General features: G+C 46.2%; 1 protein-coding gene across 2 annotated transcripts; it reads right to left on the reverse strand.

Annotated features, from left to right (window-relative positions):
* Positions 1-1,635: 1,635 nt before the first annotated feature.
* LOC125629732 (butyrophilin subfamily 1 member A1) lies at positions 1,636-25,073 on the reverse strand. Of its 2 annotated transcripts, XM_075119844.1 has the most exons (9): positions 24,764-25,071; positions 18,106-18,221; positions 13,985-14,332; positions 10,515-10,799; positions 6,283-6,387; positions 4,224-4,244; positions 3,550-3,570; positions 3,407-3,433; positions 1,638-2,369 (listed from the first exon to the last, which is right to left on the reverse strand). In XM_075119844.1, exons 2-9 carry the CDS (start codon positions 18,203-18,205, stop codon positions 1,855-1,857), a joined length of 1,422 nt encoding a protein of 473 aa, XP_074975945.1. In that variant the 5' UTR covers positions 18,206-18,221; positions 24,764-25,071; the 3' UTR covers positions 1,638-1,854. The 2 variants fall into 2 exon arrangements, with proteins under 2 accessions (XP_074975946.1, XP_074975945.1); XM_075119845.1 differs by lacking the exon at positions 18,106-18,221 and having other exon boundaries at positions 1,636-2,369; positions 24,764-25,073.

The raw sequence follows: 25,073 nt of genomic DNA on the forward strand, positions 1-25,073 counted from the left end.
GGGTTGTGTGAAAAACAGCCCCATCAAATTTAGCCATCGGGTTTAGCTACTAGTGGTGGTTTCTGATACTATCCATATCACGTCTTGCTTTCCTATCTGAATTAACTACCCCCAACTTTCCACATGGGTGTCTCATTCAGAGGGCCCTGCCTGCCACATCCCTCCTCACCCCCGCGAGACGCCCCCCCCGCCTGCCACTCACCACATACTTCCTCACCCCCCCCGTGAAACGCCTGCCCGCTGCTCACTGTGTGCCTCCTCACCTCCACCCTATCCCCTGTGAGATCCTTCCCCCACTGCTCTCCATGACCCTCCTTTCCTTCACCCCCCCAACAAAATCCCCCCCCAACTGCCACTTGCCCCATCCCTCCTCATCCCCCAGCCCCTGCAAGATCTCCCAGCCCACGGGTCACTGTGTCCCTCCTCTCCTCAACCCTCCCCGCAAGACTGCCCAGCGCACCCTGTCCCTCCTCTCATCCACCCCCCAACCCACAAGATGCCTCTACCCATCACTCACTGTGTCCCTCCTCTCCTCCATCTCCTTGCCCGTGAGACTCCCCATACCTCACTCATGTCCCTCCTCTACTCCATCGCCCCGTGAGATCCCCACGTTGCCATGTCCCTCCTCTCACCCATCCTCTGCCCGCAAGACCCCCAACCTGCTCCGCATCCTTCCTCACCCCTCCTCCCCGTCAAGAGCCCTCCCCCCTTGCCGCATCCCTTATCAACGCTGCCCTCACATGGGCAGGAGAGTGATGCAGTGAATGGTGGTGGCTGGGCAGGGCCTGCGGTGAAGTGGGGACAGGGCCTGGGGGGGGGCACCGGGGTGGAATGGGGTTGCAAGAGGTGGGACAGGGAACTAGCCTCCCCCAGGGGAAGCTTCACCCGCCACCCGTGTTAAGGCTGTTTTAGTGCTTGAGGGGTTCACGGTTGATACCTGGTGAGTGAAATCTAAATACAGAACAGACAACCAGTGGGGGGTTTGTGCCCTGCTTTGTAACTGCCCTGAGGTTGGACCTCATGTTCTTGAGCTGCCCACAACAATTACGGCTGGGACATGAAGATGAAGGAAACAAGAATGGTTTGTAGTGTTTTTATTTTACAATAAGTAGGTGGAAAGCAGGAAAGTAAAAGGAGCTAAGACAGAGTTTAATGACCACAGCATATTGTAAGAAGATCCACAGCTACTCAGAGCAGTTTGCTTAATGGCACTAAAATAGCACCAATGCCCAGGAATTAATATAGGAAATTAATGAGTTACAGTCTCACTTTCAGTAACACATCATAAATCCCTCTGTCCCTCTGATGTTCCCTTTCCTTCTCCCTTTTCTTTCATACTCTCCTTTTCTACTCAGCATTTTTCTAGCCCTCACTTGTGATCCCTGTTTATTTTCCTGTGTCTTTCCCACTCTCCTCTCCTCCCTCCCACAGATCATCCTCCTTGGCTGCTCCCTTCTTTCCCCTGATTTTCTGCCTTCCCCTCTTGCTGCCCCACCGAGATCTAATCCCACAGATCTGCACAAAATGCGCCCAGCTGCTGCAGAGCTTCCAGCTTCTCCCAAAACCCTGATTGATTCATGCTGGGTCCCTGCCCCCCCCCCGCACCTCTGCCTGTCCCCAGCCCGGCTGTTAGTTCTGCCCCCTGCCCAGCCCCCGCCTCTGCCCCTCAGGGCCCCTCTGCCCCTCCTGCAGCCCCAGGGGTTCCTCCCCCTCCCCCTCTGCCTCCTGGGGCTGCAGGGAGGGAGAGGGAGGAGCTTCCAGGGGCTGGGTAGATGGGAGTCCTCCAAGGTCATAGAGACTGGGGTCCGTGAGGCTAGAGAGGCTGATTTCCGGTTCCCCCCTCTGCTGTGGGGCTCAGGGACGCAGGCGGAGCCGGGATCCCCACCCCACCCCGAGCCAGGGGCGGATTCTCTCCCCAGGGACGGAGCCCGGCGGGAAAGTGAAGATCGGGGCCTCGGCACCAGTATCGATAAATGTCACCTGCCCCCGGCCACAGTCCAGACAAACCCGGATCCTGCTGGGGGCCCGGCTCAGGGGCAGGGGGGTCTCAGGGGAGGTGAGAGCCCAGAACTGATCCCCCCACCACTCCACTGCCCAGATCCCCCCCTCAGGGCTGAGGCTGATCCCTCCCTTCCTCCCCACAGACTCTCTGGCCACCCCCACAGCCCAGTATTGCCCATCCCCCACCTCCACCTCCCAGCAATGTCTCCCCGAGGTGAATCCCTCACAGCCCAGCACACAGGGCTCAGTGTCAAATCTCTCAGGGTTGTCGGGCAGATCCTGCCACCTGTCTCTCCATCTCACACTTTTCCCACCCTCAGACAGGACGAGGTCGGGATAAGCCGTGTCTGGATCCAGAGTCACATTCGCTGGGGAGAGAGAATCAGAGCGTGAGGGGCAGAGCTCGGCCCTGGGGGAGGGTTTGATGGCGTCAGTGACAGAATCTGCCCTAGCTGGGGAGTGACTCAGGGAATCTCCTTCCTCCAGGATGTACCCGGCTCTGAATGGGGAGCAGCTCTGAGATGTCAGCACAGTGCAGAGGAGAGTCACTCTTGAGGGAGGTGACAGAGCAAGAAGTTTTGCTGAGCTGAGACTGAGACTCTGAATGTTTCTCATCCTGCTCTTCCCCTGATGGGGACTAGAGACTCTGGAATCATAGGGAAGCCCCAGTAGATTTCCACTCATATCATTCACATGGTCACAATTAACTACTCCCTGATGAGCCCTCCCTCACTTCATTTTAAAACCTTGGCTCTCTCTTGTTGATGCCAGCATGATGCCTGCTCCATCCTGCCACATAGCCAGAGCTCTGTAGATAATGACAAGATTCAATAGATCCCTAACTAAAATTCTGTAGCTAGTCATCAGGGCCAGCCAAAGAGAATTATCAGTCCAGATTTCAGTTTTTAAAATTGGGATTTTGATTTAGAAGCAAGGAGCTTCTACAAGAGAAGGAAGTTAGGGGTGGGGAGAGGAGAAAGAGGGTTTGGACATTAATTTCATGAAGGAGAAGGTGGAAAGGATGGTTAAAAACAGCAGAAAGTTGGGATTTGGTGGAGAGAGGAAAGAGGCGAGAAGAGAAAAGATGCAGAATTTGAAGTCTGAGTAGAGTGACTCCTTGGTTTGAACTCTTGGAGCTGGTCACTCTTGTTCCTCTACCTGACACCAGGGCTGGGATCCTAATGGACAATAACTGCTCAGTCACTCGGAGCAGGGATCATTTCCAGAATCATGGGAGCAATGTGTAAGGAGGGCGGATTGTGGTAGTCCTTTCCTCTCCCTCCTTTGAGCCTCAGGACTCTGTCTTCTCTGAACAGGGACAATATTATATTACATTTTCCTTCTTGTTTTTTGTGCAGTGAAAGGGAGCAGGATCTGCCATTGATGAAATATGAGTTGTAATTACCTACATCGCTTAGGGATCTCCTCCACTCTGAAAGCAAACACATAGATGGGGATGAGAATTAAGCCAGACAAATTCAGCATCAATAGGATTCATCAACACAAGAAAAGGCTGCACCAGAGAGAGAGAGAGAAAAATGCCCTTACCTAGGTCTACTTGAAGTTTACCTAAACAATAAACAGAAATAAAAGGACATCCTGTAAAAGCTTCTCCTGGGTGAAATTAACCCCTGCCTGCCCCCCAATCATTGATCAATTGGCCTCTCTACTGTGCATTGTTTTACATCAGTACAATCCTAGGGATTGGACACAGGATAAGCCACACCAGTGCAAGTCACTTTTCACACTTGTGTAGTTGCACTAGGGGTCTGATCAGGTGCAGCTCTATAAGGAAAGGCAGAAGGCAGCCCAAAATTCTCTCAGTGGCCTTTATGCTAGCCTTGAGCTGGGTGAAAGGTCACACTTATAACTCACATGCGTCACCTACATGCCAGGGCTGTCGGCACTCAGTGCACAGAATCCTGATCTGGGTGACCACATCCTCACTTCAATCCTGGGCTGCCACCAGCCCCTCTCAGAAGTTGTTTTATGGAGCTGGCATGGAGCCATTTCTGCCATGGGCATCAAGTGCCCAGTCCCCCCAGTCACCCACTCCATGGTGCCTCCTGAAGACACATGTCCAATACTGGCTTCCTACCCATTACCGATACAATAAGTTATGCAATTAGTATTACTTATGATTTTCAAGTTGATATTGTCACATTTATTCAAAAATCTTTCTGAGCATAACATTGGTTCTACCAGGAGAAAACGGAACTTACTGATAGTGTTGAGATGTTTCCCTAAAAAAGAAAATATAAATAAAATTATGTAGGGACTTTTTCAGTGACTCTAGATTTAAAAGGATCTTTTCATTATGAGTCCTTGTGTAATAATAATGATGCTGCTCTACCAAGCCATTGCAGCTCCCCACGGACTTGCAGGTTGGGTGCCCAGTGCAGGAGAAATCAGCGACACAGAGTGTAATTTGATTTATTTACACATAGACCTGGCCTAGAACAGAGATGGTCACAAACAGCACACAGGCAATTGTTTCTTCTAAGAACTTCACCTAGCACCAGGGCTTGGTTCCCAGGGAACGCCAAGAATTGATGCCAGTTGACTAATAAATCCTACTCTGTTTTGAGAAGGCTGTTTCACGTCACTGCAAAAACTTGCTGTGGCACATAAGTCCCTGAAGAGCATACCAGCCTCTGTTCAGGAGTCTGTCTAAGTGTAAATTAGCTGGGGAAAGCTCTTGGTGTGAAAACCCGAGTGCAGGAGCCCAGAGGCTCAGTTAAGCAGGTGATGATGTACGGGGAGACTTTGGCAAACCAGTAAAGTGCCTAAAACCACTATGGCTTATTGCTAAAAGCAGCCAAGTCAGCAGGCTGTAAATTGGCCATTCAGCAGTCTCAGTTTAACCAGGCGGGGGGGGGGGGGGGGGGTTTGGGTGCCACAGAGGGCAGCTTGACCCCGCGTCCTTCCTGATAAGAATTGTGTTGAAGTTGCTGATACATGCATCTTAGAAGATCAGGATGTGCCCCAGGAATGTCTATTGGGGCCTCAAGACTGCAAACTCTGGAAAAACCCACACCTGGTTAATTGATAATCAGAAGGAACCTCTCGCTTGACCATTGAAACTGCTTACTTAACAAGTTTGCTTTAAGGGACATGTCATTCTATTACTAATGTATAAATAAGGGGAAAAAGTTTGAGGTAGGGGGACTCTTCAGGACTGGACTCTCTCTCTGGATGCATCTTGTGTTTCCCACTGGTAGACGGGCTGTCGCTGTGCCACTCGAGAGCCACACTCAGCGTTGGTAATTATCAAGGGTTGGGGGTGTTTTACTAACCTGTTGCAGACGTGTATATAAGTGCTTGAGACTAAGTAAAGTTTAGCTTTAAATGAAAGCACTCTTGTGTTGTCCTGTTTGTGCCAGCCATCTATCGGTCAGACGGCCGTGTCTCCCCGATTTATTTCCTGACACCACCTCACACAGAGTAAAAGTTACCAAGAGCTTTGGGTTGAAAGAACCCCGGGTAACAATGAGGCTGTGAGGCCTACTCTGAAGGAAGAGTGAGATCCTTTGGATGCGAGGCAAACTGAAGGGATTCCTCCAATTGACTCTTTAAGAGCTGGAGTGTGGATCCATGACATTTGGTTCCTAGAGAATCTCAAGATTTGATACCTCAAGAATTGACTCTAACCTGAGATCAAGACAATGAGCAAACTCTCCTTGTTCCTTTCTTGTTCAATTCCCTCTTCCTGAAACTTTGCAGAACCCCAAACTAACAACAACACAGCCTGTCTTCCCCAAGACTGAACATTTGCTCACACACTAAAACAAAGTAAAAAAAAGAAAAATTTGGAAGACTCTGTGTACTGGCATTCCTGGATGGAGCCTTCCATAACAACAAAACAACAAGCCATTCCTTAATACTGTAATAATCTTTGGAACACACTAGAATTAAACAGCAGAAACTTCATAAGACAAGGATTTTCGTTCGAGCCAAGGGTACTTAAAACCCCCCAACTACATTGAATTACAGTGCGAGTTGGGAACCTAACTCCCTCAGACTCCATTGACAATCTAATTAAACTGGTGCAAACCAAGTGTAGGCTTATTTTAAGATGAATAGGAACAGGTTTAAGGTAACCTGAAATAAACTCCACTTAAATTGATGTGTCCACACAGAGGTTTGCATTGGTTTAACAAAATCCATTTAATTTCACACCTTAAGATGATGTAACTTTCTCATGTAGAAAAGTCTAAACTGTCTTTTCTATGGAGAAAATCTCATTCTGATTACACGGTATTTTCCCCATTCCAGCTTTACCTCTTAATTTGAGCAGAAAAAGAGTAAGGCCGACGAACACTAACGAAATCACCAGAGTCACACTCCACACCACCAGCCAAGGAGACATTCTTGGGAAAAAGAAATCTGAAACACAAAGCCCACATCAGTTTGGAAATAACAAACTATACTATAGTTTGGAATGACAAACAGTGTACACTTTTACTCTAGAAAAATGTATTACATCAGGGTTTGCTTGAAAAAAATGTGGGAAAAATTGCTCCCTGCAAGATAAAAATGGGCAGAAACCAATTTTAAGAGAGGTTCTGCTCACACACTTTTGATAGTATTTAACACACCATTCAATACTATGTGAAGTGCTACCAGCCTCTCCCTGTCTCCGTCTTCCCCTCTCCGGCATACAGAGGCACCAGTAGAAAAAGGGCCTGGGGGGCACCGCCAGAAAAGTGGGGGGGCCCGTATGGACCACGTTGCGCCGACGTGAGGCCTTCACGTGACCCATGTCGCCCCCTGCCTCTGCCAGCATAAATAAGTGGGCCTGGTCAAATCACCTGTTATCAAGGTGGCTCCACCCTTCTCATTATAGGGCCTTCTTTTTAGTTGCTCACTAACTTTGCCAAACTTTAGTCATCTGGGCAGAAAAGTTCCAGGCTGGGTTTCAGCCAAAATGGTTCCAATGTTTCTGGGAATGAGGTTAGAGAATTGTTTTGACATTTAAAAAAAAAAAATCTGATGACTTTTTCTAGGAGAAGCTTTAGTGCCCTGGGCTTTTGAGCAGAAACTTGATATTCAGCAGGGTGTGACCTTTGTGCCCTTTCCCTGTGAAAATCCATGCAATAATTGGCCAAGTGATAAGCCTCTGAAAAATTTTAGTTTTGTGCACACTCGGTAGAGTTCTTAGAGTTTAACAGTAAAATTCTCCGAAGGTTTTGTCCTCACAGAGCATGTTCCATCCCCTCACATCCCCTACTGCTGACCAGACTTCACATGTGACATCCCCACGCTCCAGGTCAAGGATAAAAGGGCAAAGCTGAGCTTTCCCAGCTCCAAGCTGGTGTGGGGTTGGGCACTAGAATGGACAGCAGGGGGCCTGTCTCCGCTGTGCTCTCAGTGCCCACTCTGCTGGTGTCTAGGCAGGGCGGAGGTAGAAGGGGACTGATTAGGATTTAAGAGGGGGAGGGAAGCTCAACCCGGAAGGAGGTAAAGGACTAGACTGGAACAAAGTGCTTGTTGAGACTGGTTCTGGAGTGAGAGAGAAACTGTGACTGGGAATGAGGTGGAGATGGAGACTGGGAACCAGTGAGGGAAATGGGAGTGGCAGGACTAAAAGTGAGAACTGAGACCAGATGAGGAAGAGGGAGCAGAGGGACAGACTAGAACAAGGCCTGTCAAGGAGACTGGGAACCAGTAGGGAGACAGGGAACAGGAAGGGGAGTCTCATCTGACAAGGAGCTGGAGTGTGGGGTTACAGCTGAGCTTGGCTGGGCAAAGAGACAGTGCAACCAGTTTTCGGAATGGAGAGAGGTAAATCGTGGTTTCCCCCAGGGGTCTGTTCTGGGACCATCCTATTCAACATATTCATAAATGATCTGGAAAAAGGGATAAAGAGTGAGGTGGCAAAATTTGCAGATGATACAAAATTACTAAAGATAGTTAAGACCCAGGCAGACTGCAAAGAGCTACAAAAGGATCTCTCAAAACTGGGTGACCGGGCAACAAAATGGCAGATGATATTTAATGTTGATAAATGCAAAGTAACGCACATTGGAAAGCGTAATCCTAACTATACATATGCAATGATGGTGTCTAAATTAACTGTTACCACTCAAGAAAGATCTCAGAGTCACTGTGGATAGTTCTCTGAAAACAGCCACTCAATAAGCTGCGGAAGTCAAAAAAGCGAACAGAATATTGGGAATAATTAAGAAAGGGATAGATAATAGGACAGAAAATATCATATTGCCTCTATATAAATCCATGGTACGCCCACATCTTGAACACAGTCTGCAGATGTGGTCGCCCCACCTCAAAAAATATATATTGGAATTGGAAAAGGTTCAGAAAAGGGCAACAAAGATGATTAGGGATATGGAACAGTTTCCACATGAGGAGAGATTAATAAGACTGGGACTTTTCAGCTTGGAAAAGAGAAGGCTAAGGTGAGATACGATTGAGGTCTATAAAATTATGACTGGTGTAGAGAAAGTAGATAAGGAAGTGTTGTTTACTATTTCTCATAACACAAGAACTAGGGGTCAACCAAATGAAATTAATAGGCAGCAGGTTTAAAACAAATAAAAGGGAGTATTTCTTCACACAACGCACAGTCAACCTGTGGAACTCCTTGCCAGAGGATGTTGTGAAGACCAAGACCATAAGAGGGTTCAAAAAAACTAGATAAATTCATGGAGGATAGGTCCATCAATGGCTATTAGCCAGGATAGGCAGGGATGCTGTCCTTAGCCTCTGTTTGCCAGAAGCTGAGAATGAGCAACAAGGGATCACTTGATGATTCCCTGTTCTGTTCATTCCCTCTGGGGCACCTGACATTGGCCACTGTCAGAAGCCAGGATACTGAGCTAGATGGACCTTTGGTCTGACCCCGTATGACTGCTCCTATGTTAATCTAAATTTGGTCCCTTTGTGTATATGCCTTATGACACAATCTTTAATTAAATGATCACATACTATTCCTCCCTCCCCCACAGAACTCTTGCCTCATTCAGTGCACTGGAGGCACCTGCTCTGGGGATGAATCTGGGCTGTGCAGTGAAGGAGGGTGTTGCCTGTAGGACCCTGGCCTCATTTCTTTCACAAGCTGGAAAGTGTGGAAAGAAAAAGGCAGGGAATTCCAGGAAGAGAAAGGATGGTCTCATGGGTACGGCAGTTCAGTGGCCCTTTTGGAGGAAAGGGGAAATAGTACGTAATCATGGTATTAGAAACTGTATCATAGTGCATAGAGACAAAGGGGCCAAATTTAGAAGGCACAGGGAACCTGAATTCTGGTATTTCCTAACTTTTGAATCCAATTTTCATTTAAGGTATTTTGTGTGTGTGCTATAAAATATATATATATATATATAAAATTAGTGGGTTTGTTTGATTATATTTTAATTCTGGTTGTCCTTATGCACAGTCTTCATGCTATTAAATAACCGGTGCTTCTGAACCCATCATCCAACCCAGGAGCCAACTCAGGGGAAAGTGCCTCCTCCTTTTCATGAAATTAATGCTACAGTTAAAACATGTAGGAAGAGAAATTATATGTAATCATTACGTTTCCCAACAGAAAACTTACATTTAAGTAAAATTAAAACTTTCATAACAGCAGGAAACTTCCATAGTAAAAGAAAATCTGACGATTTAAGAGTGGAAATAAATAATTATTGGGGGGGGGGGGGGGAGATAAATATTAAAATACTCTTCACTTCAGCTGGCAAAAGAGCTGATCTGTTAAATGGGTACGAAGGAACTGATCCAAATCCTATTAACATCTTTAACGGGCTTTGGATCAGGCCCACAGCATTTTGTTATGGCAACCCCCTTCCCTGCGTGAAGTTTGCTAGAGGATGAGAAATCAAATTTCAAATTAAAACATGGACCTTTTGGTGAGTGACACACTCAAATGACTGTTCCCAGGGCTCCAGACTTTCTTGGACCTGCCTTGCTTCTGACCCTTCATGAGCCAGAGACTCAGTCACAAATTTCCTCTATGTTGAGGAGATCACAGCATATCACTTCTCCCACTCTATAGTCCCTGGGGCAAGAAGCCCAGTCCTTGATCCACCAGACCACCAGGAGGTGGAAAGTCCAACCAATCAGTAAGGGCCCCAATATACCTTAACACTGCCCTGTGGTGGCTGTATGAGAAAAAAAAATCAAATTTCAGCTTAAACATACATTAATAAAAAAAAGATATAAATAAAATACCAGTTTATTCTTATATGGGACCTCAAACACCAACCATCATGGTTTTATTATAATCGTATCTATAGGGCATTTCTCTGCAGAAATGCATTTGGATTTCTTTTAAATTTAACCTTAATTCTGAATTTCCTGTGTCAAAACTGCTTGTTTCTGGGATAATTACTATATCCCTGGAATGTGTTTTACCCTAAATTGTGTTCTGAACCTTAACTTAATGTAGTTTTTTCTGCGGAAATATTTTAACTTTTGTATTATTTAGCAACCTAGATTTTATTTCTTCTCCCCGCAGTTTGGGATATCAGTGTTTGGTTTTGGTGGTAACTCACCTGATATATAAAAAGTTGAGGGTTCCTTTTCTAGGCTGAAGTAAGCGTTCCTTACCGAACAGGATAAATTCTGGTTTGAATTTTCTGTTATAATGATAGAACTTTTTATTTCAAAGAGCCCTCGTCCATCTTGGGATTTTGTTTCAGTAGAGGGAGATAAAAGCTGCCCGTTGCGATCTCTCCACAGCACCTCGGGCTCTGGGTACCATCCAGCCAACTGACACACCATTCGGATCCCTCCATCCTGATATCCCTCAACAGAGATTTGAGGTGCAGAGCCTGAAGCTAGAGTAAAATGAGTCAGTGTTAAATGATATATATATGCAGCCGAGCATATAAAAGTTTACATTTTCAAGAAAATGATTGAATTCACTTTATGACTGATATTTGCAGAAACAGGAAACTTGACTTTAATGAAACTTAAGTACTTGTTAAGCATTTTGCAGGCCTGCGGCCTTAGAGATGGAAGTGAAAGCCTTGCAGAGCGTGGGAGCGTGTAATCAGCAGCTTAGTAGGCGATGTGAAGTCGGCAAGGAATGCAAAAGAATTTCTCTTGGATTTCTTTCAGAGGAACAGCCGTGTTAGTCTGTATTCGCAAAAAGAAAAGGAGTACTTGTGGCACCTTAGAGACTAACCAATTTATTTGAGCATGAGCTTTCGTGAGCTACAGCTCACTTCATCAGATGTTTACCGTGGAAACTGCAGCAGACTTTATATACACACAGAAATTTCTGTGTGTATATAAAGTCTGCTGCAGTTTCCACGGTAAACATCTGATGAAGTGAGCTGTAGCTCACGAAAGCTCATGCTCAAATAAATTGGTTAGTCTCTAAGGTGCCACAAGTACTCCTTTTCTTCTTGGATTTCTGATTTCTAGGCTTTGAAGGTTTTTTGTTCACAGATCCAATAGATTTTTAAGGCCAGAAAGGACCACTGTGATCATCCCATCTGACCTCCTGGATCACACAGGCCATATGTCTTCCATGAACTAATTCAAGTCCAAAAGCTGTGGCTGACCGAGCACATTCCTCTTCACCAGCGGTGTTCGAGTTTGTGCAGTGGGTCCTGATATAATTGTAACTCTCGCTGAACAAAGTTTCTGTTTTGACTGTAACTGAGGTGAGGAAAATGTCCTTTTTTCATTACTGTCCCACCCGAGAACAATTTATACCTGCAGCTCACGAAAGCTTATGCTCAAATAAATTTGTTAGTCTCTAAGGTGCCACAAGTACTCCTTCTCTTTTCGCGAATACAGACTAACACGGCTGCTACTCTGAAACCCGTAGAGACTGAGGGAGCCTCACATTAGGATTTCCCATAGCTCAGTGTTTAGAGCACTCTCCTTAGAGATGGATCCTGTTTGATTCCTTTCTCCACCCTGCAGAAAGAGAGGAATTGAAGCTGGATGTTCCACAACCCAGCTGAGTGCTCTAACCACTGGACTAAAAGTTATAAGGTGGGCACCTCTTCCTCTGCTTATTTTGTGTGGAATGGGGCAGGCACCTAATTAATTCCTGCAAGAAATGCAGGGCCGGATTAACTCTTCTGTGGGCCCAGGGCTATCAGATTTTGTGGGGTCCCTCCCTGTATAAAGTCTTTGTCCTAATTTAAAACAAAATGATCACATGGGGGGGCAGAGGCTCAGGGCTTCCCCTAGGCTCTGGGATGGGGCCAAAAATGAGGGGTTCAGAGTGCAGGAAGGGGCTCCAGGCTGGGGCCAAGGGGTTTGGAGTGCAAGAGGGGGTTCAGGGCAGGAGGTTGGGGTCTGAGTGGGAGTTAGGGTGCAGGAGGAGGCTCAGGGCTGGGGCAGCGGGTTGGTTCCCTGCCTACCCTGGCCCACGCTGCTCCCAGAAGCTGCCGGCATATCCCTGGCTGCAGCCCTGGAGGGTGGGACAGGTGGCTCTGCATGCTGCTCTCACCTGCAGACTCCGCCCCCGCAGCTCCCATTGGGTGTGGTTCCCGGCCAATGGGAGACGGGGGGGAGGGGGAAGCACCTGCAGGCGAGGACAGTGCATGGACGGAGCTTCCCTCCCTGATTTCTGTGAGCCAGTGCTCACAGCTCCAGCCCAGGGGAGGGTGGGGAATGGCAGCACGTGGAGTTGCCTCCAAGTCCCCGCCAGGAAGGGCTGGATAACACAGGTGCTTTAGTGGCTGCAGCCCCGGGGCCCCTGCAAAATGATCTGGACTTTGGCAGCCCAGAGATCTTTTTTCAGGGCTCCCCCTTAGCCTGGGGCTGCAGCCCCTAAAGCCCCAGCTTTAATCCAGCCCTGAAGAAATGACTTAGGCGCCTGTGCTGTCTGGTTCCCATTCACGGATCACCAGCAGAGACAGGCACCTCCCTGCAGCCTGCACTTAGCTGTTTGTCTGTCAGTGCGGGGCCAGGGCTTAAGCCACACCTCTGGGGTTGACATTTCCCACTGGCTGGCTTAGGCACCATCCTCTCCTCCTCTGGCTGTTTTGTGCGAAGTGACTCAGAGACCTAACCCGTTGCCATAGGAAACACGTTAGGCATTTTCCATTTTCTTCCTGAATTCTAAAGGAGGGACAGAATTCGGCCTCTAAAAGAAACTGAGCTTGGACCAGGAACTAAGAACCAGCTGCTGCTATTGCTAAATATCCAGTGAGGCTCTCCCTCGCCACTGGGATAAAATGAAACCCACTATTTGTGGGTGTCTCTGTCTTCAGGGGATGAGCAACTCCCTAATGTCTAGGGATATTCTCCATTCCCTCATTTGGATTGAAAGCCCGTTGAGAGGCTGAAATGTTCCCAAGGCACAAACACCAGCACTGCTGATAGAGGAAACAGGGAAGTGAAAGGGGATTTAAGGGTAACAATTTGCAAAATGATAAACACGGAGGCCCAACTCCACAACGAGAACTGGTGTTGCAATGGTGGCCTAACTTTTAAGACGCTCTAGAAAACCACTGGAATCCACAAAACCTGAGTTAGGGGAGAGATCAGTGCCTGATAATGGGATCCACAAAATCCAGCATCTAGGGAGGAAGCTGGTACCTCCCATAGAATTTTCATCCCAGTTTTTACAGCACTTGCTGAAGATGTGGGAGACCCCTGGTTCAACTACCCCCTCTGCTTAATGGGGGGGAAAGGATGTGAACAGGGATCTTCTACTGCCCATGAGTGTGCTCTGACCACTGGGCTCTGGGATATTCTGATGTGGGGCTCTTTCATTCTCTCCTGCTGAAGCTGTTTCACTTAGGACAAATAATTATTTGCAGTCATTGGAGAAGGAGGATTAGACCTTGGGTCTCCTTCTAACATGTGAGAGCCCTGATCATTGGCCTCCAGATTATTCTCACTCTCTTTCTCTGGTCCAATGACTAATTTAGGATCTCATTTAATGACTAATTGGAGGATTTCAGGGGCACCTGAATTTTGGACTTCGGTGTCTGACATGGGGAGTTAGGTGCCTAAGTACTTTTGTGGACTTTTACAGACACCTTTTACTGACCTTCTACCTTCAGTTCCAATACAGCTTCTTCATTAAAGATACCATCTTGAACAAAACAGCAGTACTGTCCTTCATCAGAGGGTCTGACATTCACAATCCTCAAGGCAACATTCCCATCCATGATGCTGGCTTTCAAAAGCTCCGTCCTTTCATGATACTCTGGCATCTGCTGCCCATACTCATCCTTCCCATGCTGATACAGGTGCACAAATGAAGTGAACTCAGATCGGAACCATCTCACCTCCATGTTCTCAGCGCTCATCCTGGGGAACAGGTGACAGGGTAACACGATATCCTCACCCACAATGGCAGCGACAGGGTGATCAGGTCCAACCACAGTGAACCGAGCTGCCAAATGCACAAAGATAAAACAAATAAAGTAAATGTACATCATATTCCCTTTTAATCAAGGACACTCATAAATTGGAATCTCTTTGTGCGTATTTCCTATTCTGTGCCTCTATTGCAGTGCTCGGTCATTGACTAGGATGTGTCCTGAATTTATATATGAATTTTACAACAAACAATGCATTTGGATAACCATAATTTATATTCGTTTTAATGGAAGCTGAAATACTTTCTGCCATTATCCTTACAAGCAGCTCCAGACAGAATTAATTTGCATTTGCAAACATTTCAAATCATCGCCTTCTGTTTGAAACAGTTTTTAAGGTTTTTGAATGTTAGAAAACATATAAACTAAGTTAAAGAAGATTATTAGGGTACCATTCAGGAAAGAATCTTTCTTTAGGAAGGAAACTTAAGCATGTGTTTAACTTGAAGCATAAGCTTAAATGCTTTACTCCAGCGGTTCTCACACTTTTGTACTGGTGACCCATTTCACACAGCAAGCCTGAGTGTGACCTCCCTTATAAATTAAAAACACAACTTTTAAACAAATACTATTATAAATGCTGGAGGCAAAGTAGGGCTTGGGGGTGGAGATTGACAGCACGTGACCCCCGTCTAATAACCTCATAACCCCCAAGGGGTCATGACCACTCGTTTGAGAATCCCTGCTTTACTCAATCAGGAGCTAAGGTTGCCAAACAAAGCACTTAAATATTAGGAGATGCCAGATTGTGCTACTTCATTTCTGCCTCCTTTTGTGTCCGATACAGTCTTCTGTTCTATGACCTCATTACTGGCCTTTCCACAGAGCCCCTGCTTCACTCCGAGACTGCTCGACTGGCAGAAAGAAGAGAAGGTTTCCTACAGTCAGCCATTTGCATGACTTGCTTCTCACAGGGAGTACTTTGCTCACGAGCTCTGTGAAGTCAGCTGGGATGTTTGAGCTAATACTCCCCCCCGCGCCTCTCCCCATAGTTTGAAAATGGGGGACAGACAGGTGGCCAGGAGACCTTCAATGAAGAGTCTTAAATATGAGAACTCCTTTGCTCTCTGGTTCCTATGGAATCTGCGCCTGCACAGTCCAAGCTGATGAGGGTTCTGAGAAGAAAAAGAGCATGTTGAGGAGGACACTCAAGGAGGGCCATATTAAGAAACTGGATGGATGAGGTGTAGTTATGAAACCTGAAGGCCCGGGGAGACATTTTACTGTATTGTTACCCCTTTTCAACCTCAGCAGCCAGTCCAGTTTTGGGGCCTGTTGGAAGTAGACACTGACAGAGCCTGGTATTCTCTTTGCTGCAATCTTTTTTATTTACAAGGAATGTACCAAGTCCTGCTTCTCCAAATGCAGGAGGAACCAAAAGCGAAAGGAGCAGTTTTGTAGCTTCCAGCCCCAAGCCTTCCTAGCCAACAGACTCAAAAGTTCTCTCTGTCGCTTTTCCCAGCATTGCACTGTGGTCACAGCTGCTGCTTGACTTCTTTGCTTTTTTTGTCTCCGCCTCTCTGTTCTTGTCTGCTGTCAGTTCTGTGTGTTCGCTCTCTCAAATCTCACACTCACCAGGTCACAATACCCAGTGGAAAACCTCCTCCCTGTCTTTGCCACCTCCTCCCCACACCCAACACAGCCACAGTGCTAGGTGTCGTCTACACTAGCACTTTTGTGGGGCAAACTTTTGTCAGGCAGGTCACCCCCCGTGACCGACATCAACTTCACCGATAAAAGCGCTGGTGTGGACAGCACTGTGTCAGCAAGAGAGTGTCTCCTCCGCTGCTCGTTAAGGGTGGTTTAATTATGCACAGAGCAGCTACACGAGACTTCACAGTGGCGCAGCTGCAGTGGCATAGCCGTGCCGCTCTAAGGCCTGTAGTGTGGACATAGCCCTAGCCTCTGCACAGACTCTGTTTAGCCTTGTTTTAGGTGTGGCCACTTTACTCTCTTTTACAGCTATGTTCAGTGAAAGGCTGCATTCACACACCAATTTGAAGAAGGTCAACTCAATCCAAAACAAGATTTCGCCCAGCTCACAAGAATTCATTTATTTTTTACTGATGTTGAGACGCTTGGGAATTTGTGCTGATTTTTGTTCAGTTTTGTATAATGTAGTTAAATCGGGTAATTGTTGTTACATTGCACTCCATATTCTTTATGGAAATATGCTTATGAATATGACATGACAAATTTTGAATAAAGCATTTCCAGTTATGTGACATACCCTTGGAAAGGATATAATGTGCTGAATGTGTTCATCCTATTTGTATGCATGTCTCATTTCTATGTCTGAAGTTAGAAATATGAAGTGTAAACTGATGTTACTGTTACTAATGTAGTTATACCAAGTGAGGGCCATTAAGGGTACTTCAGGAACCTGATGACTCTTAAGCAAGAAACAATGGGCTGTCGATGGATTTGTTTTCCCGTAAGTCTACGGGATGCCTGTGAGGAGGAGGGCCGATGGGGGTCCCTGCATAGGCGCCGACTTCTCCTCTGCCCTGTGGGTGCTCGATTCCCCCTCTCACGGCCCCATCCCTGCACCACCCTCGCCCCACCCCAATTCCACAGCCTTCTACAAAGTCCCCGCGCACCCCGCCTTTTCCCACCCTAGCCCCGCCCCCTCCCCACCCACATTCCACCCTTCCCCCAAGCCCCGCCTCTGCCCTGCCTCTTCTCCACCTCCTCCCCCGAGTGCGCTGCATCCCCGCTCCTCCCCCTCCCTCCTGGAAAGTCCTAAGTGCCACCAAACAGCTGTTAGGCAGTGGGAGAAGCGCTGGGAGGGAGGGGGAGGAGCGGGGACATGGCGCGCTCAGAATGGGAAGAGGGGAGGAGGCGAGGCGGGGGGAGCTTGGCTGCCAGTGGGTGTGGAGCATCTGCTAATTTTTCCCTAATGGGTGCTCCAGCCCCTCAGCACCCACGGAGTTAGCGCCTATGGGTCCCTGCAAAGACACGTGTCTGTCACCTGATGCTGGAATCCATCTGGGATTTTATATTTTTCCACAAAGCGGGGGGAAAGTTTAAAGAAAGAGACAAAGGATTCCCGCCTTCTGCCAAATCTATAATAGGGTTTGAAGCCGGATAAAGAGGGAATTATGAGGACACCCCTGTTTACCACCCAAGATGCCTGCTGGAACTAACAGAGACTGAACAGATTGGGCCTCGAATAGAAACGAGTCTAGTCTGTGAAAAAAGCTTATTGGAACATCTTTGAGGGTGAGATATTACATGTAACCAGTTTCTTAGTGTATTAAGCTTAGCCTTGTGTGTTTGTTTTATTTTGCTTATTAACTTACTTTGTTCTATCTGTTACCTCTCATGATCACTTAAATCCTACCGTTTGTACTTAATAAAATCCCTTTTGTTTATTAATAAACCCAGTGTAAGTCATCATTACCTGGGAGGCAAACAGTCTGCGCATATCTCTCTTCACTTTGAGAAAGAGGGTGAACAATATGAACGTGTACAGTATAAGACGAATTTATCTGGGGTTCAGGCCCCACTGGGGCTGTGCACTGGGGTGCTGAGGCAAGTCCCTTTTAACTGAACCTTCCCAGAGCTGAGCTGATCTCAGTGTCTGTATTCTGCAGAGGGGTGCGGCCCTAGCTCTGTGTTTGTGCTGGAGGAGGCCTGGAGGGTCTGGCTCGGCAAGATAGAGGCAAGGGGTGCCCAGGCTGGCAGAAGGGTCAGGTTCAGTGGTTCAGGGAACCCGTCACAATTGTAGAAATCATACAAATGAATAAATCCTGTAAGAAGCAGCAGAAGCCACGGACATTCCTACCTGATTCCAGCTTGTGAACATAAAATGTAATGAAGAAAATGATGAAACCAGGTAGGGAGGAGCTGGCTGTGGAGCTGTGGCAGATTGAAAGACCCTTCATCTCAGTGTAACTTGATCTAGATGACAGGAGGGGGGGATAAAATAACAAAAAAAAAAATGCATTGAGTGTAACACAGTCACAATGATTTAAGGCAACCTGGATACAGAGAAAATGGAAAATTATGAACAGGATACATAATTGGCAAAACAAAACAAGACCCTGCAGCACTCAACTTAATTGCATTTCTCTGTTTCTAGGTAACTTTCAATAACCTTCTGAATGCTGCATCTGATCAAGTCTGACGTTTCATGGAATACTCCCGGCATCGATCAAAAGCTGTCTCCTGATCAAGGGAAACCAACCAATGTGCAAATCCAATATTTTTTAGCCAAAACGACAACCCACAACCGGCAAAGGTTGTTAAAAGTGGACCTATGGGAGATACAATGGGTCTGGTCATGGCGCACAACCAACCCAATCACAGTTTTCAGTCCGTTTGCCAAGGCCTTTGAGAAAAGTTTATAGTTGGAGCACCGCAGGGACACAGATCTCCAATCCTTTCCCTCCCCAAGGTACCCCTTCTTAAGCAAAAGGGTGAGAATTGCTCAACAACTACTAAGTGGTGATATCGTCTCCCTGACGCTCTCCTGAAAAACCTGGAGCAAGTCAGTCCCAAAAAGGGTCCAAAAGGCCTTGCAAAACTCAACAGGCAAACCATCATTACCAGGTGTCTTCCCTGGAGCAATTTAGGGCATGTGACACTGTATGGATTCTGGGGGACATTTGAGCATATTATGAATAATTAAATGCTTGTCAGTTGGACCCCAAACAGATGGCTGCTTGTGCATTTGATGGAGCTGCAAACCTCTCTGGAAGACATGGTGGAGTACAAGCTTTGCTCAGAGAAAAGTTTAACACTAATCTCCCCTATGCACACTGCAGAGGCCATCTACGCTACGAGCTGCAGACTCCTCAAAAGACATTTAAAAAGCTATAAATTTAATGTCTTCATTTTATTCTTTTTTCAGTAAGAGTCCAAAAAGACTGAATATCTTGGAAAATATAGAAGATACACTGGGACTGAAGTTCAAATTAGTCCAACCTGGGGAAACCCGCTGGCTTTCTCATGAGTAATCCTTGGCTGTTGTCTTAAAATTACTCCAGCCATTATTACTGGCTTTGGAAAGTATCTACCAAGATGGGATGGATCTAAGTAGTGAGGCTGGTGGGTTACTTTTGCTACTACGTTCAGAGAAGACTATCGCCATTCTCTCTCTCGTAAGTCTACTGTTGAAACCACTTGGGTCATTAAACAATGTCATCCAGGCATCTGCTACAACAGCAGTAGATCTTTGTCGAGCAACAGAAGCTACATTTGGATCAGAGAGCTATCCATTGAAAGAGCACTGGAAGAAGCAAAGACTTCAGTCCAGAAGTTGACTAATGAAAGCATTTATATTGAATCCTTAAGTGAAGAGGACAAGAAGCGTTTGTTAAGGCAACTGAAAAAGTACACAGACTTGATTCTTTTAAAAATCTACAACAGTGACTTCTAGATTCTACTCAACCACTGTGTAGCTTTTACAGATGCCTGTCCTATAAAACACTGGCAGCTGAGTGGAGTGAGACACTACCAGCAATGGGGCTGCCATGTGCTCAGGACAGAATAGAGAACTTGAACACAGAGTGGAATATCATACAACGAACTTCTTTTTTATCATCACTAGTGGCTCGACCTGATCTTTGTGCTGTGTTTCCTGGGCTGAAAGAAGTAGGAATTCATCTCTTGCTACTCCCAGTCACAACAGCTACAGTTGAGCGTTCTTTTTCATCACTGAATAGAATTGTGTGTTTTGAAAGAAGTCGCCTTCTGCCTGATCACGTGAATGAACTAATGAACATCTCAATTGAAGGAATGGAAGTTCCGGACACAGGAGAAGCCACCGAAGATGAACGCATTGCATTCAAGAAGTTCATTAACAGAGTTGTGTAAAATTATAACAAGAAACCAAGAAGGATGTAGATCAGAGGTGGGCAAACTACGGCCTGTGGGCCACATACAGCCTGCAGGACCGTCCTCCCGGCCCCTGAGCTCCCCTCCAGGGAGGCTAGCCCCCGGCCCCTCCCCCGCTCTTTCCGCTCCCCTGCGGGCACACCACCTCATGGGCAGCGCTCTGGGTGGCGGGGCTGCACGCTCCTGCAGGGCAGAGCGGCAGCGTGTCTAGCTCTGGCCGGATGGCACAGCTGCCAGACACGCTGCTCTGAGCAGCATGGTAAGGGGGCTGGGGGGTTGGATAAGGGACAGGAGGTCCCAGGGGGCAGTCAGGGGACAGGGGGTGGTTGGATGGGACGGAGGTTCGGGGGGGGGGGGCAGTTCCGATTAAGTGAGCTGTAGCTTACAAAAGCTTATGCTCAAATAAATTGGTTAGTCTCTAAGGTGCCACAAGTCCTCCTGTTCTTTTTGCGGATACAGACGAACATGGCTGCTACTCTGAAACCTGCATTGTTAGAAGTACCAGGACCAGGGCTGGCCCTACATCAAATGATGCCTCAGGTAAGGAGCATCTTTGACACCCCCCCTCCATTTGTTAAACCTTTAAATACTTTATTTTTTAATCACATTTGTAGCTCATTTCATGACTTTGATGCACGATTTCTCTCTCTCACATAAGATGATGCAAATTTGCAGACTAGGATCTGTAAATATTCTTAAAACTAAGAAGTTTCTATAAGAACAGAAATGTACTAACATCAAGAAATTGAACTGCACACCAACACTGGGTGGCCAAGTATTAAACAGCGTGACAGCAGGTTACAGACTTAGAACGTTAACAGGGCCACAATTAGGGGTATTTTATTTCAAACATTCTATTTTCCCTTTTATCGCTACCAACAAAAACAGCACCCTGAGCCTGGCACCCCCCCCCCAAGCCGGGCACCCCAGGCAGTCCCCTGTCCCTGAATCCGGCCCTGACCAGGACACAAAAGAAAAGTCATTCAAAGAGAAAAAATATTTTACATCTGCCCCCTCAATTCTGCTGCCACTGGCAGTAGCATGCTCTGCCTAGAGAGTAGGATTAGGCCTGGTAAACTAGAGAAAGTGGAGGATCTTTTAAGTGGCTGGGAACCTGATCCCAATCCTGCTGACGTCAATGGAAAGAATCCCAGTGATTTCAATGGGATTTGAATCAGCACCTCAGGGCCTTGCCAGCTTTCGGTGCTCAGGTTTGCAGTGTGGGAATCCCGTTATCACCTGAGGACTAGTTGGCAGTTCCTGCAGACTGTCATCTCCTGTTTCCTTGTCTGTGCTCTTCAAACAGGATTCTGTGACCCTAGCGCTGGGATCTGCTCTGGCTCCCAGTATATATCTGGTGCAATTCAAGGTGTTTGGTTTTTGACACAAGAAGCACTGAATGGTTTAGGACCAGGCGACCACCTCTCTCCTGATGTGATACAAGGGTGGCGGAGAGCAGCTGGGATGCTCAGTCTTACACTCTCACTGGTTTTAGTGGGAGAAGAATGGTGGTGGGAAGCTTTCAGTGAAGGATCTTCAGCGCTGCAACACCCCATTGGTCTGGCACATCTAGAGTCCATTCTCTGTCGGGAAGGGAATGGATGGAAGAGGATGTAACTGAGATAAGGTGTGTTGGGGAGTTATTAGTCCTGAAGGCTTAGGGAGGCAGGAAGGTGTTTACAAAACAAAACAAACATAACCAACCAACCAACCTGCTCCTGGTCCCTTCACCTTTGTATTTGCAACTAAAGAGAGAGAGTGATGGGCTCTTTTTATAAATATAAAACCTAATCATTTTAATGGTTTAGGTTTGTATTACCCGCAGTAAAAGAACATCCATCCAATGAGCTGGGCCCTCTTGGCAATTTTTACAAAAGACATGGATGAACAAGCAGACTGCAAATTACCCCAAGGTCAGATCAAATAGTCCAGCAACAACAGAAACACAGCTAAAGAACAACAAGTAAGGGCCCGCTCCTGCTCTGTGCTTACATTTACACACTGGGATTACTTCCATTGACTTCAATGGGACTGCTCGCAGTGCATAAAGCTCAGCCCATTTGTAAGGCACTGCAGGCCTGGGGCCTAAACAAAAACCTATAGGAAGCAGCAGAGGCCTTGAGGATTCCTACCTGGTTCCAACTTGTGAACATCAAACAGTTATAAAATAAATAATAAAACCAGGCAGAGAGGAGATGAATCCGGAGCTGTGGCAGAACGAGAGAACCTTTATCTTCATTGAAATGTCATCCAGACAACAGGAAGAATAAAAAGAACACAACAACAGTATAACTTAATGAGTAGGCTGCAGTGATTAGGACAAGCTGGATATTAGAGTTTGAGGAACAGAAAATTGCAAAGGACACATTTAATAAAAATAGGGATAAATGCATTGTTATGTGAACTCGTTTGCATATTATGCAGTGACAGCAGTCGTCCCATAGTCTGCACAAAAAAGAGCAGATCAGTGTAAAATGATATTAATGTCCCATGACCCAGGGAAAAAAAGAGAGAGAGAGAGAGAGAAGGAACTCCCCTGAATATGAATTAAGAGAATTAAGGGCAGGATTTTGAAAATCATTGAGTACTGGCCTAATTCTGCCCCACTGAAGTTAATGGGAAAACTTGAAATGACTAACAGGGGCAGCAAGGTTAGACCAATACTGAGAGGTTTAAATAATCTGACCCTAAAATAGTAGGTGTCAGCATATTTCCTTCTTGTGATTAGAATGACAGCTTTAGAATTTTTTCTTCACAACAATCCCATAACGCCCCCCCCCCCCCCCCCAGACACAGATTTTTCTGTTCCCATCATGGGAAACAATTAGCGAATGTAATAGGTAAAGTTGAATACACTGAACATAAAAAACATAGCAGGTGGGAAATATATAGGAACAGAACACGTTATGATAGTTTGTTTTTATTGCCAAAGCATGTAGGCACCAGTCACTGATCAGGACCCCTTTGAGCGAGGCACTGTACAAAACATGTAACAAAATCCAGATCTCTGCTCATGGAGGAGATCCCCTCGCTCATGGATCTCTACTGTTCCACACACACAAAAAAATACATGTGGGTTTTTTTTAAAGTTGCCTTTTGGTATCTGAGATTTTAGGTCACACTCAGGTCATATTCTCTAGCTTTTTTCTGCAATCACAAGGGCTAGAAACTTTCTTTAAACATTAAAACTGAAATTCTCTCATAATCACAGGACAAGAACAGCTGGGGTTTTAAGGAAAATATCAAATATTTCAAGACTCAAGACAAAATTATGAGAGAATTGACACCACTTGAATATATTTCAATATATTTCATTAAACAATAAATGAAAAAATGGCGTTCAGAACAATGCAGAAATAACCACAAAAGCTTTCTTGTGATTGATTTAAAAAAAAAAATTCAAAATGAATGTTATTTCGAGTAGATTTCAAACAAGTTCAGACTAAAAGGAATGAAAAGATTTTTTATTACTGTTATGTTTCTCATGCATCATTTCTTTTAAAAAATGAGAGTGAGGGCGAGAAAATGGGAAAGTCCCGAAACCCACTCCCCCAAAATCAAAGTGTTTGTGTCCATTCATTTTTTTTCCAAATTATTTCAAGCTGTTTTTTTTCAATGGAAAGTTCCATAAACATTTCAAATCAATCAAACAAAAATCATGCAATTTTTAGGGTGAAAAATAATTCCCCTTTTTTTAATCGGGCACAGAGATACCCTCATGAATTCTCCCCGCTGACGGCTTTTCGCACAGGGAATAACCTGTCTCACAGTAACATGGGCCTTTCTTGCCATCAAATCTTCCCTAAACCCAGGACCATAAAAATCACCCCTGCTAACCACCCTTTTACAGCTCTGTGGCCACAAAGACAGGAGGCAACATTAAGTTATCACAGGACAACAATGCAATGTGTACAAACTGACCACTCTGGTTGTTGTGGATCCCTTGACACGCATACAGAAGACCAGTACCAAGCTACAAGTGGTGACATCCCCTCATTGTCTAATTGCATTAAAGATTCTGGCCCAGATTCAGTCATTAAGTCCGTTCCTATTCAGCACATTTCAAAGGGTGCTTCACTTTCGGCACATGCTTAATTCCCACTGATCTCAAAATGAATAAAGTAATTTCTTTCCATTGATTCTGGACAAAACTGGACGTTTTTTCCCTTAAAACATCAGAAGCAAAAGGACTCAGCCCCACAGACAGCTCGAAAACTACGGACAACAAGCAGGCCAGGAAACTTTACTGATTGCTGCTGAGTTTGCAGCGCCACGTTTCTTCCTCTATTCTAAATACAGGAAGTTCCTTTGTTACAAATCTCCCCTTAACGACCCTAAAAACGGGATTGGGCCCAGGATCCTTGGTGAAACACAGGAACAGAGGAAAGGAATTACCTAGTGACTGTACTGTACAAACCCGGCAGGGCTAGGAAACCGACCTGAAATGGATTGGAGGGCATCTCATTCTCAACGTACACATGCGGAACCGTTCCCATAAAGAGCAAAACAAATTCTCAGGGGATTCTCAAGTCTTTGTGTTATTACCAATCTGTCCAAGACAGAGCCCTGACTGTTACCGAGTCAGGCAGCCACAGTTCACCTACCGGATTGATCCTCCGGAGACGGTTCGTGGCGCGTAGGGGGCGGTCTGTCCTTCTGAAAGCCTCAGGCTTTGTCGGGATAGTCCTCAAACTATAAGTTATTTCATTTCATCAAGATGCCCAGCTACTTCCGGGTATCAAATAGCTGCCGTCTGATCACAGCCTTTTCTAGCAGGGTTGGGTTTTGATTTTATTGTGTTTAAAGAATCCTGTTCTTGTTCCACAGGGATAAACGTACTGTCCGCCGGCAGCATCTACTGAGTGTGAAAGCGAAAGTAACAGAGGGACTCGGAAATGGCAGCAACCCCGGGTG

This window comes from Caretta caretta, chromosome 14 (assembly GCF_965140235.1).
Source record: "Caretta caretta isolate rCarCar2 chromosome 14, rCarCar1.hap1, whole genome shotgun sequence".
NCBI classification, from domain to species: Eukaryota; Metazoa; Chordata; order Testudines; family Cheloniidae; genus Caretta; species Caretta caretta.

Excerpts from the sequence above, each read along its gene's own strand:
- LOC125629732 (XM_075119844.1), bottom strand. The coding sequence starts at position 18,205 with ATGAAGGGTCTTTCAATCTGCCACAGCTCCACAGCCAGCTCCTCCCTA. Across the intron at positions 4,245-6,282 it reads TTTTCTGCTCAAATTAAGAG|GGAAACATCTCAACACTATC; the intron begins GTAAAGCTGGAA and ends TTTCTTTTTTAG. Across the intron at positions 2,370-3,406 it reads GAGATCCCTAAGCGATGTAG|CGAATGTGACTCTGGATCCA; the intron begins GTAATTACAACT and ends CTCTCTCCCCAG.